This window comes from Mauremys mutica, chromosome 6 (assembly GCF_020497125.1).
Source record: "Mauremys mutica isolate MM-2020 ecotype Southern chromosome 6, ASM2049712v1, whole genome shotgun sequence".
Classification (NCBI taxonomy): domain Eukaryota; kingdom Metazoa; phylum Chordata; order Testudines; family Geoemydidae; genus Mauremys; species Mauremys mutica.
This window is the reverse complement of record NC_059077.1, coordinates 82,502,606-82,523,753: the sequence shown is the minus strand read 5'-3', so window position 1 is coordinate 82,523,753 and position 21,148 is coordinate 82,502,606. Positions and strand designations below refer to the sequence as shown.

Sequence of the window (21,148 nt, the reverse complement as noted above, 5' to 3'; positions counted from 1 at the left end):
TTGCATGTCAATGGATTTGCAAGAGTCCAAGGGAGGGCAAAATTAACCCACCAGAACCTTAAAGATCTATTTTATTATAATAAATAAAATATTGTGTAAAATAATAACCCACAAGAACCTTAAAGATCTGTTTTATTAAATAGGTTTTATGTAACTTGTGGCAAGACAATCACTAATTGAATATTTACAATTAATTGTGCATTTTTAAAAGAACTAGCTCATAGATAATTAGAAGTTTAATTAATTTTGCAATTACTTCTTTTCCTCATAGCATTCTGAAGTTCTACTATTTTCTCCAGAATAAATTTAATCCAGTCTCATATTCTTTCATAACCTTTTGTCTTTTGAAATATTTTGTCTTCTCATCATTCTATTAGTAAAGAATAAATATTTTACATTAATGTTAATGAAAGTGGTCTTCAGGCTTTTGGTCAGCATTCTAAGTAATATATCAAAGTGAAAGCAATAATTCCATAAATCATGCAATGTTCACCCAATGTGAATATGTATTTTTCATTAATTTCTCCTTGTCCTTACAGTTGCCAATCACTACTACCGTTTCCAAGTACAAGAACTGGAATATTTGGCATTTTCTTGACTCCTGTGTGATCTGTGCTAGTGTTTGCCGACAACCCTAAAGAATTTCCAAATGAATTAAACAGGTTCTTAGCAAAGATTAAATCTCTCTCTAATATTTTGTATTCCCAATGAAAATACATTCTTCTACTGGAATGCTTCTCTTCATATTTATAGAGGTGTACAGAGACACACTACATATTTCAGCAAATTCCGACATGACATGACAAAAAGAAAGGGTGTTCCAAACTCCGTTGATTTTCATCAGCTATTTCCCAAGTTTGGATGACATTGTACAGGCTGCTGACTTGATCATAAAGCTGTACTCAGAGAAGCTGAGGGGTGGTTAGTCAATTAGAGATTTCAGTGGTTTTGGCATTAATTTCATCCCCAAAAGATGCACAGAAGTGTTCTGTTGTACAGCTTAATTGGTTATGCCATTTTTTACAACTGCCCATGTCCCTTCTGACGTGTACACCTGTGCTAACAGCTCTGCAGTGTTCACTGGTGCAAAGCACATAATCAGAGATGTGGGAGCCAAGAGCCGTGCAGAAAATACAAACATGAAACAAGATTTTCCCCATGTTTAAACAAAAATATAACAGATATTATCAATCTCTGTCTATTTATTTAGTTTTTTATATGGTGGGCCTTACACCCTGGTATCCGAAGAAGCCTTCATATGAATCTAAGTCACTTTTGAAAATGGGAAGTAGGTCCTTCTAAAAATGTTGCCCAGGATGATCATAATGATCCCTTCTGGCTTTAGAATCTATGAAACTTGTATTTACAGCAATTAGCCATTTAAATAGTTACAGTGAGTTTTGCAATTCCTAGATTCATAGATTATAAAGCCAAAGAGATCATTGTGATCATCTAGTCTGACATCTTGTATAACACAGGCTACAGGTCTCTCCTGAATTGATTTTCATTTGAACTAGAGTACCTTTTAGGGAAAAAAACAAAAACACATCCTATATATTGATTTTAAAACTTCCAGGATGAAAAATCCACAAGAGAATTCACCATACTAAGTACAGAGAATATTGCAAATACCACAACTACTATATAAATAGTAAAAGACAAGTTTTTAAAGGTGCCAATTACACAATGAATATACATAATCTTCCAGGGGATAGTTCCATTAGTAAGTAAGTATGTGTTTTAACTAAGAAATCAAAGTACAACTTACTGCTGAAGCAAACAGAACTGCCAATAATTAATTATTTTTCAAATGCTCTCAAAACTTCAAGACACCACAAACTTCAGTACAGCCATACACATTACTTACCACCTAAGTGAGAGTGCAGCAATGAAAATTAACACCTGTAGATAATAGCCATTACTATATCTCAACATCATAATAATTAGGAGCAGAAAAAGATGCTGTAGTCAACCCAGGCTCGATTCTTTCCTGTGACAGAGCTCCTCTTCGCATGTTTAGGTGGGAGGGGATAAAACTTCCTGATTCTTAGGGCCAACCACAGCCCTAATTGTTATAACAGTGCAATATAGGGGACTATATTTTCAAAAATGCCTAATGAGTTTGGGTTCCCAGACTGAGTTTTAGAGAGTGCTGAGCAGCCACACTTGAAAGTCAGGCCTCTTTAAGGAGATTCAAGTTGAGAAAATGAAACTTGAGGCAAGCCAAATCATTAGGCACATTTGAAAATGTAGGCCATGAACAACAAGCATTGTTTATTTATAGGCTGTTATAAATATAAACAGAAATAGCATTTTTCACCTCCAAAGTAGTAGGTGTCTCCTGAATAAATATGTGTAGGTACAGCAGCATGAGCAGATGAGGTTACGTCATTGTCCACCATTAGGTTCATACGACTCCGTTTGGCAGACAAGGAAACTGAATGCCACTGGCCATTATTTAATCCAACACCTAGAAGGAAAAACAAGAGTAAGTTGAAACACCTACAAGTAGTATTTGTTAAAATAGTTGATCTTCATAGGTTTTAAATGGAAAGAATATGATCAGCATTTAATAAACTACAGTTACTCAGATATGCAAAGCAAGAAAAAAGAAAGAGGGGATATCACTATATCATGTGAAAACATAGAACCTTCTTCCATTCCTTTTCCTTACTTTTGATAGTTAAAATACCGTTCGCGGATGGCAAGTGATGTTCCTAATTATCAGTAATACATCTCTTTAAAGTTAGTGCCCATTTTTGTGTCCTAACTGAGTAGGGGCTTCTGAAAAGAAGCACATAGATGCTTTATACAATTTCAAATTAAGATTCCACAGACCCTGCAGCTCACAGAACACAGCAAGCAGCTTCTCTAACCATGACTAAATGAACTCTTCAGTAAAACTCCCAACCTGGAATGAACTCCCATGATCCAGCTGCTATACTTAATACTCTAACAGAAAAACCTGGCATGCATAATGGAATGAATTCTCCATAAACACTACACCAATAGAAAATGCCCCCCTCAGTCTAAGAAGGTTACAGTTAAGATATAATCATGGTGTCTGATAAAGTACTTTACAGATAGCACACAACATTATGGCCGCCATTACTAGGACATTATTTAATCTTTGAAAATCAAATGTAGCCATTACCTGGAAACCCACAACAATATCAAAATGTTGTAAATGCTGGGATTACTAATGCAACTGTCATGTCAATATTACATTATTTATTTTTGTTTGGTTGTCTGTTTTATAGGAACTTTGGGGAAGACGTCTTGAGGTTGTTTACCAGGAGTTTAGGCATATAAGACCAGTTGATATTAACTAGAGTTGTATAGGTGAATATATCAGGTAACAAACTAAAGCCCCCATCCACATACTTAAGTGTAGATTTGAATAAGAATCCTCTTTTGAATCAGGACCAAATGATGTAGCCCTTGAAATATTAAGGGCTCTTTTCTTCACTTGTATACTCTGCAGAGAGATTAGATTTGTGTGTTATTTGAGTAACTGGTTTTCCTATTTATTTTCATTTATTTCTACAGAATGTAGAATTTGGTGTGTATTCTGGGAAAAATTGCAAGCAATCTGAACCATGCATTTATGCTAAAAATAGAGAAAGGAAAACATAACAAAAAGGAAGAAAAGGTTCAGATGGCTAAATTACTCATAAACCAGGATTATTTAAAGTACACCTCTACCTTGATATAATGCTGTTCTCAGAAGCCAAAAAATCTTACCGTGTTATAGGTAAAACTGCGTTATATCGAACTTGCTTTGATCCACTGGAGTGCGCAGCCCTGCCCCCCCAGAGCACTGCTTTACCGCGTTATATCCGAATTTGTGTTATATCGAGGTAGAGATGTATTATAAAACAAGTACATAAGAGACTTTTAACTTGCACAGCAGCACACACTGAGCATATAAATCTGTCTCACAGATCTTGTCTCATAGATATACTGTCTGTGAAGAAGTTCTCTAATATATTGGACACTAACATGTTGTTTCTCTACATTAGACTTACCTATCTTTTGTCTTTCCCTATTTGTTTTTCCACTCCAACAAGCACATTTGTTGTGGACTCTAAAAGGAGAAATGTATTCTCTGTTCAAATTAGAATTCTGCTATATCCCCTCCTTAGGCAGAATCTCAGGAAAACTGGGGCCTATAGATTGTCTTGTCCTGCCCTCATGCCTTGTTGAAGAGGAATCCTTTCCAAAATTCAGTGCCAGAGAGCAAAAGGGGTTGTTTACTGCCATTCTGCCAAAATGCTGACACTGATTCTTTGGACCAGCGATGTTCAATGGAAAGAGGGTATCTGAAGATCTAAAGTGTGCTCCTTCTTACTTCCCAAGAAAAGGGAAACAAAATATTTAAGTGGCAGATCTGGTGGATCTAGCAGTAGTTAGAAACTCTGTTACATGGTGGCACCCACGTCTCATGAGCAGCCTGTGACCAGGTGTGCATCTGCACCTCTCTTAGTCTGTGGTGACTCATCAGAGATTTCTCAAGGATTTTGGCGACTCAGGCCGCGTGAGACATAAAACACACCCCTTCCAGTGTATGAGTCCAAGAGAGCTCTTCTGGTGTCCTCAATGATGTCTTTACACAGTCCTAGCCCTGGTATCAAGCTGTACCCCAAGGCTTTGTCCAGCTGAGTCACTATACAGTTCAGTTCCCCTTCTGGGAGATGTATCAAAGTCCAATATAGTCTAATCCCTGACCCTCTTTGGAGTCTTCAATCTCCTTTCTGAGGTTAGTTCAACTCCCCTCTCTGGGATTAAGGTCATTCCATTTGTAGCTGGTGGGTGGGATCCAGGCCCATCTACTGTTCCAGGTCCCAGCCCATGGACCCTATGAATAGCAGCCATGTGCTACTGTGTCCCCTTTAACTCTTCACTATGCTGCTACTGTTCCCTGGGCCACTTCCCTGTGGACCCAGCACCTTCACAATTGCTTCACCCTTACCAGAGGGCTGACATCTTGTGCTCAGTCCCAGCAGCGAGCCAAGAACTCCTTCTTGCTTCCCCAGTCCCTGTCAGCAACTGCTCTGTCTGTGGTCCTCAGCTAGCTGGCAACACCAGCCTCAGTCCTTAAGCTCCCAACAGCAACTGACTGACTCTAGCCCCGCAGCTCCTTTCATGTGAGCCTGTTGGGCCCTGATTGGTTGCCCCTTGCAGCTTCTCTTTAATTGGCTGTTTCCCATGCAGCCTCTCTAGGCCGCTTGGAGGACTCACCTCCACAGCTCCTTTCTGGGACACGGTGTGGTAGGAATCACAAGACTCCAGCAGGGGGCCTCAGTGCCTGGTCACAAGCATAAATAACATTATCTTGCAGGATAAACTGATTTGTGTATCATCTTCTTCAGGAAAACTTCCTACTAACGATATTTACAGAATGTGTTATTTTTCCCAAAGGAAATATTAGAAGCCTTAGCCCAGATTCTCCCTTGTGCTGCCACAATGGTAGACACAAAGCAGCACTAAAATAATTGTACCTGACCATAGAAAGATCATCCCACTATAGTGAGATCAGAGCAACCACTGTTCTTCTCTTACCAGCGTAGAGCTTCCCTGCACTCTAATGATCTCCAGATGACAAAAAGCAAACAAACAAAACAAAGAACAACCCTTGGGGCCATTGGCAGACAGTGTAATTGATAGCAACCTTCAGGGTGTTGGCTTAGTATAGGGTTGTTCCAGAATAAAGGGAGTACAAGAGTGCCTTGGCTACTGACAACTTTAATATTTGAAACTGGACTGGACAAGACACTAGAAAAATATTACTCTTATATAGACAGTTGTTATGTAGAATCATGGGGTTGGATTTATATTGAAGTATTTAGACTAGTCGTGGGCAACCTGCGGCCTATCAGGGTAAGCTGATTGCGGGCCGTGTGACATTTTGCGGATGTTGACCATCTACAGGCACAGCCCCCCGCAGCTCCCAGTGGCCAGGGTTCACCATTCCCAGTCAATGGAAGCTGCGGAAAGCAGTGGGCCGCAAGGACATGCTGGACACCGCTTGCCGCAGCTCCCATTGGCTGAGAATGGTAAATCGTGACCACTGGGAGCTGCAGGGGGCTGTGCCTGTAGATGGTCAACATCCTCAAAATGTCTCACAGCCCGCAATCAGCTTACCCTTATGGGTCACAAGTTTCCCACCACTGATTTAGACCTATCAGGTGTTATTTTCCATATCTTCCATGATATTCTTAGTACTATTGCACAGATAGAACTAATCACATGTATCAAAGTGTTTTATAAACTTCAAATAAAAAACACCAAAAACCACAACCAGATAAAACAGTTCTAAATGTAAGTCTTTTAATCTGCTCTTGCAAACAACTGAACAAATAATGCAGAGTGTTTCTATCAAAGAAGAGCTACGTATGCCAAAACATAGGATTTGGATCATTCAAATGAAGACATCAAAAGACATAAAGTTAAATCTAAGTAAGAATGTTTCCCATTTCCCAGGAATTTAATTAGTTCCCTTACATTACCCATTGTAGGGCTGCCCTTCAAGTGACAGAACAGAACATAAACAGCACATATTCTACAAAACTTGTGTTCGTCATACCACGTTTTTATAATGGCCAAACACAAATTTTGAAAACAAAATAATGTTTGCATATAAGCCATTTTCCCATTCATCAAAGAACAGCATAAGGCCTTGTGGGCCTAAGATAACAGAAGTGAAGAAAACATAACAGACACAATCCTTTGGCATAGCTCAAGTCCCTCAACATGTCATATATCCCAACAGCATGTTGAGCTGTCCTTTCGGCACTGCCTTTTGCCATGCTGGGATGGTTTTAGGTTCATGTCTTCATTCGGACTGAAACTGATTTACAGTCTAACAAACTACATCAGCCTCTAATCCTTGGTATAGCATGCAGCCTCAATAAACTTTCTGCTCTTATAGGATTCCATTTTCAAAATATTATCAATGAAAATCACAAGTACTTGAACAATGTGCAGATTACAGAATGTTCTTTCACAAAGAGGCAGCCTGCATGAGTGACTAAAGTAGAGGAACTAATTTGGTTAATTGGAAATGGGTAATAGAACTTTCACAACATCATCTACTCATGTTTGACTTGTTTATTGTAATTTATTGGGCATGCATAGAAATACACAAAGTTGTCTGGAGATATAGCTAATCTCCACTTTGGACAGAATGCCATCCAGAAGGATGCTATTGGAATTGCACACCCATTCGGTCCACCCTGGAGTAAGGACCTCCATAAAGTCCCTTGGTTAGACCTGAATGCTATAGAATGCCAGTAGGAGAGGTAGAATGAAACAGTCCAGAGAAAATCCTCCACTGCAGATATTGACATAACTAGATTAATGAACTGAATATATTTATTTGTGTAGGAGGGGTAGTTTAGTGCTGAATGTCTGCAGCAGAGGTCAAGTGGCCACCAGTGTAAATTTTGCTGGTCGAAATTGTATGGTTTTTTTTTTTCTGAAATCTCTCTGTGGAATTTTGACAAGAAACATTTCACAAAAAACAAACAAATCAACAACAATCTCCCCCCAGCACAAAAATGAGGAGGAAAATGGTAATTTTAATCACACTATTAGGGCAATGACTTTAAAAAAAAAAATCCACATAGCCATGTAGGTGGCTAGGTAGGCCACCAACATGGTAGTATGGTAGTATCTGAGTTCTACAATTACGCTTTCTACAAAATATCACCCAGAGTTCTGTGTGAGGCCACCCATGACAGAAGGAAGATAACACTCTTCTCACACACACACACACACACACACACACACACAGAGCAGCGTGCATGGCTTATAGTAAGTAATGAAAGACTTTGAGCAGTTCTAGAAGATAATAATGTGTAGCTTAACCTGAAATACAGCATCTGAATGTAATGGTTTTAAAAATCATTTAATTAAAAATTACATATTTTAAAAGGCAGTGCACATTAATAAACTGGGTAGTAATATCTCAAACATTCGTCCATATTGTAACTCAATTTGGACTCATCATTGAACACAAATTAACTTTGTTTCATTTCTTCCTTTTTTCTTTAAACTGTGTTCTATTGCTTTCTGAACATTTGATGACCAACTTGCAAAAGGGGCTACAAAGAAAAAAAAGATATTAAACAACCCGTCTGTAACAGAAGGATTTCGCTTATTATAACTTAATCACTCATGAATTTAATATGCTATTCTCCTTTTTATATGACAAAAAATCTTTTAAAAACTCATGGTAATGAATTCTGAGAACTGTGCTCAAACTAATATGCTCTGATTTAATTATCAAATTTTGTATGTGTGAAAGCCAGGTCATAAGTCTTTGCCTGTAGGGGAACAAACCTGTCCAACCATCCATAATTTAATTACTCAATCTCCAAATGCAGACTTGATTTGCTTCAGTGAATGTAGCAACAACAAACACTTCAAAAGCTCAAGAAGAAGTTCACAGTATGGTTTTATTAGATAACTTACTGCTTTAGGAGAGAATAGGAGTTGTGGGTTTGTTTATTTGTTTGTTTGTTTAAGAAATGCATTAGTGTTCTGCATTTGCATAGACAAGTGTTATTCCATATCTCAGACCATATGGAGGGCTTGTTGTATTCATCACATAATAAAGCTAAATCACATTTTAATATAGCATTTCAAGATTTTTTGTGAGGATTTTCAATCAATTGGGAATATGTTATGTATTTTTATTGCCACTTTTGTAGTTTGCTAATTTGTCATACATACATGTCAGTAGTCTAGTTAAAAGTCATACTACCTTTAGCAGGCCTGTTAAAGTGACATTGCATTGAAACCATTTCATTAACATGTATCATATAATTGAGCTGTGATTGAAACAGCTTCTGAAGAAGTCTAATATATCTCAGTAAACTACACATCATTGCCACTCTTACTGTGGAATTAACATTTTCTGATGGTGAGCCTGGGGAAGCATGGTAGTAATTAAAATGGAGCTCTCTGTACATCATTTATTTTAGTTTAAAACACACACTGGACTGATCCTGCTCCCACTGATATCAATAGCTAACCCCCATTTATTTTCAATAAGAGCAGGATTGTCGTCTTTATGCATATTTCAACATTGCTTATTACCATTACTGGTATGCAATCTTTTCCTGAATTAAAATAATCAATTGTTTAAAAATTCCTATTTTCATCATTATAGACATGTGGAGAGAGATTGAACTGTAGAGTTATATTTAATATTTCCTCACCCCCACACCCAGGAATTAGCATTCTTTATCAGCTGGCATAGATAATGGAGAAGAGGGATCACATCACAGACAGAGAGAAATGGTGTGTCCTAGTGGACAGGCCACTGAGCTAAAATTCAGGAGACCTCGGTTCCATGCTCAACTCCGTTGCTGACCCAGTGGGGGTCTTTGAGAAAATCTCTGTTTCACTGATTGCCCTCTCCTTTGTCTGCCTTATCTATTTGATCTGTAAGCTCCTCTGGGCAGGAACTGGCTCCTACTACGTGTCCACCCAGTACCTAACAACTTTTAAGTGGGGCCTCTATGCACAACTGTAATACAAATATTTTTGTATCCAAAGGAATCACATAATCTCTAGTGAGAACATTGCAAAATATTAGCTTCTTAATAGTCTAATAGTCTAACTGATTTCCCTTTCCCAGATGGAAAATAAGATAAAACGCTCAAATTCTACAATTAAGGGATTCATGTAAGTACCTGCAGACTTAGGTCCTGATTCTGCAATGTACAGTCATGCAAGTAATTTGTTTCCTGGGAAATTTGTCAGTAGTTTGAAATGTGCACATATGAATGTATGTCAGAAAAGGGGGAAAAAACCACTGCTTTGGAAATCTTCAGGCGTAATACTCACATGAGCAAGGATTACACACATGAACAAGAGTTCCAGGACCGGACCCTTGGAATGGATTGTTGATACAAATATAATAGCTCACGTGACACATTTATGCATAGAAATTAATTTTCTGTTACCTGCAGTGATGTCACTTTGTGCTTTTCCTGGTTTATAGATGCTCATTTTAACTTTCCCATCACTCAGATAAAGGAGGAGACCACCTGAAGTCTGGTGTAGTTTAGTGGACAACAAAAGTCCCTCCTTGTTCCAGGTGCGAAACTGAAAACTGATGGACACTTCATCTTGTCCTGATGTGCCAGACAATGCTAGGTAGCTACCGGAGCTCAGAAAAGTGACAGGAACCATCTGTGCCTCTGAACAAGAGAAGGACATGTTGCCCTGAAAATAAATAAAATAAGTGCAGCATTAGGGAATGTTCTGAGAAACACAGTTCATTCTACATGTAGTTGCATGAAATTATGTGTGGATACCATACCACCTATGGTTCATCATGACAATGAACAAAGGCTATTGTTAAATTCATATTCATTTTGGATGTTTTAGTCCAAAATTCAGGTAGGACTATGAATAAATAAGAATATCAGACATCAAAAGAAAAATTCACTAGGTTCTTCATCAGAGCATAGAAATCAATTCCCTCCTAGGTAATCACAGGGTAAACAGAGACCTGTACCAAATAAGGTAAGATTCTGGGTTACACACATGATAGAATGACATACCAGGGAGTACACAGAAGTATTCTATTTCTGTTTTATTTTGGACTCAGCCTCTGGGAGCTTCAAGAGCTTAGTAGGACTTCCAGATAAAATTCCAATGGTAGCAAGAGCCTGCTATGAGGTTTCAAGGAGATTAAATGATTACAGGGAGGAAGAGGTGTTGCAGAGGGGCTGGTAAGTGCTATATGGCGTTCCATATTTGGTTCTTGGGAAAGGCAGTGTATTGGACTGAAAAACAATCTTTCCAATTCAATGTGATTTGGATTCTGTACTGAACTCACTCTGGCGGGTGGGGAAATGCAGATATAATTGTAATTCACCCAAATAAGAAGCACAATTTTAGTAAAGCAGATGACCTCACTGCACATTAAGCAGTGGGGTTCTTTGTCTGGCTTGTTGGAGAAGGTGACTAGAGAGCCAGAGAATTACCTGCTAACGGAGGCAGCTCCATATCCGCATTCCCACATTGACCCATCCCCCCACCGCAGGTGACCAGAAGAGAAGGGGACTATTTATGCCCACAGATGTGCAGTAAAAGCTCTCTTTTCAGCTGCACCAGGCTGAGCAGCAACCAAATAAGAAGCATGAATTTAGTAACGCTAAAGGCAATGTGCCCAGTTGGCAAACAGGGATCCTATAGTACACATACAGTTATAACTAGTGCTTCAAGATATGTGGATCAGAATAGCAACAGCAGATTTCCACAGATTAGAGAGCGAGCTAGTTAGAGAACATATTATGATTCTTGATACTCATACAATACAAACTATATGATCTAAACACTTGCTGGCATCTTTCAAGCTGTAAATAAAAATCACACAATATCAGGGGTTCTCAAACTGGGGGTCGGGATCCCTCAGGGGGTAACAAGCTGTCAGCCTCCACCCCACTCCAGCATTTATAATGGTGTTAAATATATAAAAATGTGTTTTTAATTTATAAGGGGGCTCGCACTCAGCAGCTTGCTATGTGAAAGAGGTCACCGATACAAAAGTTTGAGAACCACTGCACTATATCTATAATTTCTAACCGATTTTTTTTCCAAGCAATTAAACAACTTTTTTTTTTCTGGTTGACACAACCAACCTTTACATTTTCTAAGGTACATAGAACTATGGCCTACCACTGCCGGGCTGTAAAATCTCTTTAAGAAAATATACATCCCCAAATCAGTAAAATATGTTTTTTTATGAAGAATCCAGAGAGAAACTGGAACACGCACTTGCTTCTGACCTTGGCAACATTATGTCTAGACAGCAATTAGACATCCATGCTTGGGCTACAGCATGTTTCATTGATATGTAGATATCTGCACCTGCAAGGTGAGAGAGTCCCAGAGCTCGAGCTCCAGCCTGAGCTGGAAGTCTACACAGCAATAAAACAGCCCAAGTCAGCTGGCATGGGCCAGCCGTGGATTGTTCTTTGCTGTGTAGACATACCATAAGTTTCTCTATTCTGTTTTTTACTGTCAGTGGGGGTGGAGGAGGAAGCTCTCTGTTTATGAATGCAACCACAGAAAAGTGAATAGTAAACTGAGTTGACCCACAGTGAAAAGGCAATCATCAGACTAATAAAACTTGTTAAAAGCTAAAAGCTTTACCATCTGCAGAGTCTCCTTTCACATCATTTGGACAGCTGCCTGATACCATATCAAACTAGCACACTGCCTATTTAGCAGGCATTCTGTGGTACCCCCTATTTTCTGGCACTTTTAAAACCCTAAGACACTTCCGAAATATTTTTCAGCCAAAATAAAACAGCAGTTTGTATTATTTGAGATGAAGCTGATGCAATTTCTGATCTCTTGTTCAATTATTCTGTAACTGCATCTTACTAAACAAGTTCCCATGAAGAGGCAATCAGAAAGGATACTACCTACTTATTTGTTTTCTCTCATTTTTTATTGTACTTCTGGAATGTTTTCAGAACAGGTTCATGCAACAAGTAAAACAAATTAAAGCAGGGAAGGGCTCAAATATTCCAATTTATGGGAGAGAGCGAGAGAGAGGAACTGGCCTGATTGTTTAGCCATATTTTGGCCCCAACTCAAAGAAAAACATTTTGAAAAGTCTTTTATTTATTTATAGCTATTTTCTTTTTCAATTCTTTGCTTCTGGCTAACATTGGAAGTGGAAATTCCAAAAACCTCAAAAAAAACTGCTCATGTGATATTATTGCCCTGAGAAGCAGCAGTAATTATAGCAACCCTTGCAAGAAAGCGTGCAGCAGTGAGTTTTGCAGTCCAAATATCTGGATGCTAGAGGCTTGGATAGGTCAGATAAGTTACTGAAACCAAACCTCTAACTGGTTGGGGTTTGTCTAGTCACAGCTCTTGGTTGTACCATGGCAAATGGATTAGAACATACCAGTCTAAATTATCTCTCTTCAGACACAAGGCAGTCTACAATGGGGAAAAGCATGTGAATGCCTAAGTGCTGCAGAAGTAGCCTCTGTAAGACAAAATGCTCCTGAGTGCTGGTGAGGAGAAGAAAAAGAAGAAAAAGAAAAAAAAGAAAAAACCTTCTGGCATTTGCTAGTAGGCAGGTGGTGAGGACATGGCCACAACACTGCTGTACTCTGACCTCTCTACAATTCTATGTGATAGAAGCAGCACCGTCTGGCCTCAGCATTCCCAGAGCACAAATACCCAAATTCTGTTTGCCTCTAGGAAAAAAGAACTCAGGATGGAAATCCTCAACCTGCTGAAATTCACATGGAAGCAGCCACCTTCTAGCCCACATTTCTTGATTTAGACTGTGATCTGATTTTCTATGTATCAAAAGTTGAGAAGCTTTCGGTTATTACTACAGGACACTTGAGATTGACTTTTTCTTCCAGTAGGAATCTCTTACCATAATGTAGATCTGAGGTTTACGTCTCTTTGCCAAATCAATAATGTTTACTCCATTGTAATAAAGGTTTTCAAAACACCCATGAAAGTTCTTGCGTGGTAATGACCCTGATTTTCCAGGCAGTGGGATCCCTCCAAAGCTGAGCTTAGAAAGAGAAGAGAAATCAATAATACTATTAAGTAATTTTCTGAAAATCTGCTTGCAAAGCTGATAAATTTTAACAACAGTATAGCAGCAGCAGATAGAAATTGGCCAATTGTGAATCAATCTATTTTTTTAGCTCTTTGCTGTCATCAAATCTATTAGCTTAAAATATAGGTTAGCAAAATGTAGACCTTATAAAAATATGTATGCATTAAAAATAATTTAACCTTAGAACCTTTATTTTCCTGAAGTATCAGAGGGGTAGCCGTGTTAGTCTGGTTCTGTAGAAGCAGCAAAGGTGCCACAGGATTCTTTGCTGCTTCTATTTTCCTGAAGAGGCTCTTCAGGAGTTTTAATTAAAAAGTCAAGAAAAAGTATCTTACTTTCATAACTCAGAAAACCTTTACATTTTGGAAGTAAATGGCATATATAGCAAACAGCAGGAGTTCTCAAACTTTTTCATAGCGTGAATTATATTTTAATATAGTGATTATTTCTTGGCCAGTTTATCCTTCCATTTTTGATCTTATAACATCCTTGTAACAACTACAGCAATCATTTACATGGAAAAGTTATATTAGAAACATGTTTATGCATTTTTAGCCAACTTAATGAAAAAAGTATTTTATCACACTGTCTGCTAAAACTCTTCATTTTGGGCTAGATCCTACATGGTGCTGAGCACTCTGGCTTTGATCCAATGAACTTAAGCATGCATAGGCTTAACTTTAAGCATCTGAATGATCCAGTTGAAGTAATAGGATATTCAGTGCTTAAATTTAAGTATGTGTTTAAGCACCTTGCTGGATTCAGGCCAGGGTGTTCAGCACTTAACAGGATCAAAGCCCTTTATCGCCCCCATTCATCTGTTTTGCTTCTCTCAACTGAAAATAGGAGGGGAGCCAGCACTTTGCAATCAGCCAGCACTCCACAGAACTGCTCCAGGGACCAGTGTTTGAAAATCTCTGCAGTACATTATACACACTCCTTTAGAAAAACCTGTAAATTGCACAAATGAGGAAGATGTGTGGAAGATGTGAGGCTCAGATGCTTGTTCATTTCTAGATTTGCGGTAAATGGAACTTTAAAACTAAAGATTTCAGAGATGGACCTTGCCAAGTGAATTTTCTTTGACCACACCTTGTGGTGTGATTTTTGGGATGGGGAATCATACCTCCTTATATGTTTGTACAGGATTTTGGATATTACTAGAAATCACCATAAAAATAATAATGAATATAGAAGCAAAAAAGATGATCTATTGACACAGTTTTGACATTATTGACATAAACTGTGACTGTATAGATCATTGTTGCAACCAGGGTCCTATGGTTTCACCAGTTCTTTTACAGAGGAAGCCCATTATGGAAAGGTTGTAGTTTGCTGGTTATGATTATGCTGTCTGTCTGTATGTATCATTTTTGTATTTGAAGTTATGAATATTGGCTATGCATGTGTTTGATTCTAAGTAGCCTCAGTGAAGCATTTGGTCAGCTTCTTGAGAAAGGACTATTCTCAGTAAGCGCCCTATCAAGAAATGCTTAACTGATAATGGACTTTGGGAGATGCCAATCCACATCTGAGCTTTCCTGGGAATGCTCAAACTAACATGTGAACAATGGCGTTGGCCTACAAAAAGCTGAATCATCCATAGATGTGTGACTTTCTCAGGTGGCTACAGACTCCATCTTGTTGCTGTGATTTAGCACAGGAGAACAAAGGGATTTCCGCCCACAAGAGAGAGAATATAAAAGGCCCAGGAAACCCCTCCATTTTGTCTTTAGCTAGCTCTTTGCCCCAAAGAGATTCCTGAAAGAAACTGGAACAAAGGACAGTAATTCCAGGGGTGAGTGATTGCTGCATCCAGACAAATAAGGAGTCTAGTCTGTGAAAGAAGCTCATTGGAACATATCTGAGGGTGAGATTTACCTGCATTTAGTTTCCTATTGTATTAGGCTAAGACTTGAGTGTTTTTGTTTTATTTTGTTTGGTAATTTACTTTGTTCTGTCTGTTATTACTTGGAACCACTTAAATACTACTTTTTATATTTAATATTTAATAAAATTCTTATTAATTAACTCAGAGCAAGTAATTAATTCCCGAGGGAGCAAACAGCTGTGCATATCTCTCTATCAGTGTTATAGAGGGCGAACAATTTATGAGTTTACCTTGTATAAGCTTTATACAGAGTAAAATTGATTTATTTGGGGTTTGGATCCCATTGGGAACTTGGTGTCTGGGTGCTAGAGACAGGAACACTTTCTAAGCCGTTTTCAGTTAAATCTGCAGCTTTTGGGGGACATGATTCAGACCTAAGTCTGTGTTTGCAGCAGGCTAGCATTTCTGGCTCAACAATACAGGGTACTGAAGTCCCAAGCTGCCAGAGAAAATAGTCTCAGAGGTAGTCTCAGCACACCAGCTGGCAGTCCCAACAGGTCTCTGTGACCCAATCCGTCACAGTAGTGTCCTGTAAGGTTTTGCAGAAGTATGGTAAAGAAGACATTTCTCTGATCCATTTCTTCCAAATATAAGCTTCACCAACATTTGAATTACTATAAAATTCCCTAAACAGTTCTGTTCCCTGCACTTATTTCATTACATTTACATAACAAAGGTAATAAATGTAATAAATGAAAGGTAATTTTCACACCTCATAATCAAGGTCCAAATAATTGAGTTCCCCCTTTGCATGAAAATGATGACTGTGTTTATCCACTGTAAAGTTTACTTGATTGTTAAAGTGTTCAATGAGGACTGAATGCCAGTGCTGATCATCCAAAAGGCTGCCCAGGGTAATATTAGCAGAACGAATTTTAGCATCACCTTGAGATGAGAAAAAGAACAAACTGTGAGATTCATTTTATAAAAGAATATGGATATTTAAACGTGCTCCTAGCTTATGGCATACAATAGGTTAAAATAAGCTTAATATACAGGAATTTTTGACACAACATCTAATGGGTGCAGCAAGACTATACACCCCATAGCCATTACCTAAATTAATTAATAAAGAAAGTTTTCCTTTTACTAATTCCAATGTGATGTGATCTCCATTCTGTCCTCCTCTGTGCAGTAGAATTCCATCGCTTTGCATTGTTTTAAACTTCAGAGAAATCACATCTTTCAGGGCAGTCATGGATTTTTGACTGAATCTGTAGAGCAGGCAACTTTTCCCATCAAAATCAGCCACCTCAGACCCTAGCAATAAAGAAATTAAAGATAACTTGTAATCGTATGTTTAGACAACAAGGAGTTTATTTTGCTTCACAGTGCATGAATGAAGTGTGAAGGAAGCCTCCCCCTCCCCACCCCACTACACACCAACTCAGGACCCCATTAAAAGTGGCACTCCTTGTTCTCCCGAGTGCCAGGACTTCTCCAGATTTGCACCATTGCTGGCAGTAGACTCCCCAGAGTGAGTGGTTCCGAGGGGGCATAGCCTCTAAACATGTCTGTTACTTAAAGTACACTCTGAAGCTTGCAAAAAGGTAGCACTGCAGCCTTGTGACCTGGAAGTTTTGGGCCTAATTCTGACCTCATAGTATTCTGACACCAGTGCAATTCTATTAAGTTCAATGCAATTGCTCCTGCTGTATACCAGTGTGAGAGAAGCATCAAACCCATTACGTCTTACTGAGTGAGGGACAGGACTTTCAAGTTACCCCAAGATGGACTATAGCTTTAAGCCACTATTAAGGGCAATCTTGTGGTTTTATATTCATTTAAATTAATATTAGTTCATTTTATTCTGGAAAATGAATAAAGTTAATCTTAGGAAAGAAAACCCACTAATTATGATGTAGTTAGTCAGCCCTTGTTCTTTTCTCACCTAGTGTAACACTGACATCAAAAGAAATACTCTTTTTCTACACCAGTGAGATGAGTATCAGGCCATTTAGATTTAGAACTAGAAAAAGCTGCTTTGCTATATCCCATTGGTCATTTCTCAATATAAGAAATATTTTGCTAGAAATGGAAACATCTTGGATATATGAGAGGTCATTAGAAATGCATACTATAATACACGAAAGAAAGCAAATGCTCTCTAAATTTAACAGATAAAGAACACAGTGACAGTAGGGAGATTCATGTTTTTATGTTTTTTCAGTTATTTTGTTTCACATTCATAGTCTCAGTGACTTATTATAATAGGCGCATTATTGCAGCTGCATGACAGCTGCCCCAATGAAGTCTACTTTCTGTCTTGTGAAAATGTTTTATCTAGTCTCTTTCAAGGTCACATACATTCACTTCATCTGAAAAAAAGTGATTTTAGACCAATGATATATCAAAGAACATCTGTCAAAATCAGTTGTATATTGAACAAGAAAGACATGAAGGAACCGATATTACCAAGAAAAGCTCTTAGAATATTCACACCTCATAAGTAAAGAAGAAAAAGGTAATTGTCCTTGAAAGATACATTTGTGAAATAAATGAAGATGTAAAGGGGACCCAATAAAATACGAAGTTACTTTTCAACTGACTGACTGATTTCTTCCAAGTCACTAGAAACACATTATCTGTTTACTAACTTTATTTAATTTGACCAAAAAAAAAATTGCTCCACATTGTGGCATAAAAATGAACTCAATTCAAATTATCCATAGTATTTAAAGTTAGCCATTTATTTTCACCAGTCAAAAATCCTTGTCAATTTAATGCAGTTATGTTTTGAGAATGTAGTCTGTTGATTTTCTCCACATCTTGTTAATGTACTTTGTTCTTATGAAGAATTCATTTACCAAGTGCACAATGAATATGCATTACATTCTGCCTAAAAAGCATTTTCATTTGAGTATTGTCCTTTGTTATTCCACTGAATAAATGTTGAAAGTAAAAACATAAATCCATGGCAAATACAAATGATGTGCTTTTATGTTTATTAGATTGCAAGTAGGAGTGTCAATAAAACAGGGCTTTTTTTTAAGCTTTCACAAATGTAACAATGCAGTTAAAACACTCATTAGACATATTCTTAACAGGCACTGACAATAGTGTGCTTTCATTATTGGTAACACACATGTATTGGTATTAGCTGTTGAGCAACAGAGGAAGAATAATGTATATTCCTGCTCTCCAAAATCACTTCACTATTCACAATGAGCTTAACCCTGCAGTGCAGTGGCTCTCAAACTTTTGTACTGGTGACCCCTTTCACATAGCAAGTCTCTGAGTGTGACCCACCTTATAAATTAAAAACACTTTTTAATATATTTAACACCATTATAAATGCTGGAGGCAAAGCGGGGCTTGGGGTGGAGGTTGACAGCTCGCAACTCCCCATGTAATAAGCTCGTAACCCCCTGAAGGGTCCCCCAGTTTGAGAACCCCCGCTGTAGTGTTTCCTCAGTCCTTACTCGGGAAAAAAACCCTTTAATATGAATGAGTGAAGACTGTGAAAAGAATGTAACTATTGATCATAGACATTATTAACATTCTTGTGCATCTACCATTTTTACCATCAATGCATTCCCACCAAAGTGTGAGGAACAGGGAGAGGAAGAGGAAGAGAGAGAGAGGACAAAATGCATTCTGCTCATCAGGGTAGAAGTTTATGATTCTAATTAACAAAGAGTGTTACTACTTTTTTCCCCTTTACTACAGTCATTAACTCATATTTCGGTGAATTTGTTATCTGAACATCAATCTCAGTAGATTTCTTCTTCTGCCCTTCAAGTAAAAATGTTATAAGAAAGGTAAATGGAAAGGCTGATTCACTTTGGGACCACAAATCTTTTAATTATCATCTTTCACAAAGTCAAAACACAGGCATGTTTTCAGAATTATTTAGTCCATTATTTAGCTATACTCCCGAAGATACAGAAGTCCCAAAATACAGCAGAGCCATCATAAATCACAGAATGCTGCAGCTCCCTGCATACCACAGAATCAAATTTTTCAGTGGGTCTCAACCAGAAAGTAGAGAAGATTTTGATAAAGCTAGTCAAAGTATTAGTTGCAAACAACAGGTTTGAGTTTTGAAAATGTGTTCATTGTTTGAAGTTGTCTAATAAACACTCCATAGAAACAAATTTCAAACTCTATTCACTGCATGTATTCCTTAATTGTTATCACTTTAGTTACATGTATTGTTCCTGGTTAGATAATTGTCACTGTTAAAGAGAAGGAAATGAAGATCAAGTCACTAGGCCTCTGTTTCTTTTAAGGAGAGAGGATGGGAACAGTTTATGGAGTTAGGAGGAGCTAGGTTTGCCACTTGAATCAGGCCTTGCATGAAACAAAACAGCTGGAGAAATTAGGTTACTGTAATATCATAGATAATGGGCCATATTTAAAAATATAGTTTTGTCATCACATTTGCACAGAGTTCTTGCAAGTGTATATATTATCCTAGCTATACAGATTGTGGACAGACCTTTGTCCAGCTTACTTAATTGTTCCAGAGGTTTTGTGTAGCCCTAGTATAAAGGGGGTTGTCACAAACCCTTTGCAGCAATCACTTAACAGTAGTAGTGCCAGGGCTCTGACCTGGAGGTTTGAGATCACAGTCCCCATGGTGTTATGTTGCTGCCAAGCATTGTCTCCCATCTTAATTAATGTGTCTACCAGGAACATTTCTTGAATTTACTAGTGTCCATTTTTAAAATTCTGTCTTTATAGAGCACAGCCATTGTCACAAACCCATTAGAAATTGTAACAACAGTGTTTGTGTCTGGTCCCATTTAGGCCCTATAATGGCCTACAAGTCAGGGAAACATTTCAACACATCTGTCCTTCTGTTATGTGAAATATGAATTGTTTGTAGCTGCATTTACTGGTCACCCGCAGATGGACTGAGCAAGAGAGGTAGTAGTTGAGGGAAAAAAGGAGTCTGCCAAAGAGACATATTTAGGCTTCATGCAGCTGCCAGGGGACAATTCTAACACTAACACTGGCAGCATAGCTTCATCCTCACAATCTGACATTTAGCTAGTGACAAAACACAGGAAACTGCTGCAGAGATGTATCTAATTTGCACACTTTGAATAGGAAGAACAAGCAGCCAGGAGCTGAGAGGCATTATTTTTTGTAAATACAGAGGATATGTTGCCCAATCACAGCATGATGCAGATGAGGTCAATATATCTGGGGAAGAGTATTCATCTGCAGCTGGCAAATATGTTTTTTCTTCTTCTGAGGGGAAAAAAAACGCCAGTTACACTTAAGGAGAATGAAATGGAGGAACTTGGCAGAGACAGCAGGAAAAAAAACCCTGAACATGGAGGACAATATTTTGGAGGGACTCTTTTATTAATATAATAAATATTAAAATAATCCAAAATTTCATAACTTATTACTGCTATTTGTGTTGCAGCAGTCCGTTAGAGGCCAAGCGGGTCAGGGCTGCTTTGTAGTGGGTACTGTAGAGAAAATGAGAGTCCCTGTCCAAAAGAACTTATGCTCTAAAACATGCTGTGTGGAAAATTTACAACAACTGCCTTACTTATATGGATATCTTTTCTGGAGATCATTTACTTCAGTTAGTTGATAAGCTGAAGCCACCACAGCATGAGAGAGATGGAGGATACTCGCTATCAGTACTTGGTAGCTGTCACTTGGATGACAGATAATAC

The 21,148-nt window shown here is 38.2% G+C and overlaps 1 protein-coding gene across 3 annotated transcripts in view; it reads right to left on the bottom strand.

The window, feature by feature from the left end:
• Positions 1 to 21,148, bottom strand: part of LOC123372908 (contactin-associated protein-like 4) — a 302,483-nt gene that overhangs the window by 90,344 nt on the left and 190,991 nt on the right. For 2 of the 3 annotated variants that reach the window (XM_045021533.1, XM_045021534.1), the window contains 5 exons: positions 16,566 to 16,769; positions 16,222 to 16,394; positions 13,427 to 13,570; positions 9,975 to 10,236; positions 2,321 to 2,470 (listed from right to left, as the gene is read on the bottom strand). In XM_045021533.1, coding sequence (XP_044877468.1) covers positions 2,321 to 2,470; positions 9,975 to 10,236; positions 13,427 to 13,570; positions 16,222 to 16,394; positions 16,566 to 16,769 — 933 coding nt within the window. Of the gene's footprint in view, positions 1 to 2,320; positions 2,471 to 4,028; positions 4,295 to 9,974; positions 10,237 to 13,426; positions 13,571 to 16,221; positions 16,395 to 16,565; positions 16,770 to 21,148 lie in introns of those variants that run through there. The other variant, XM_045021535.1, reaches the window with a different exon arrangement.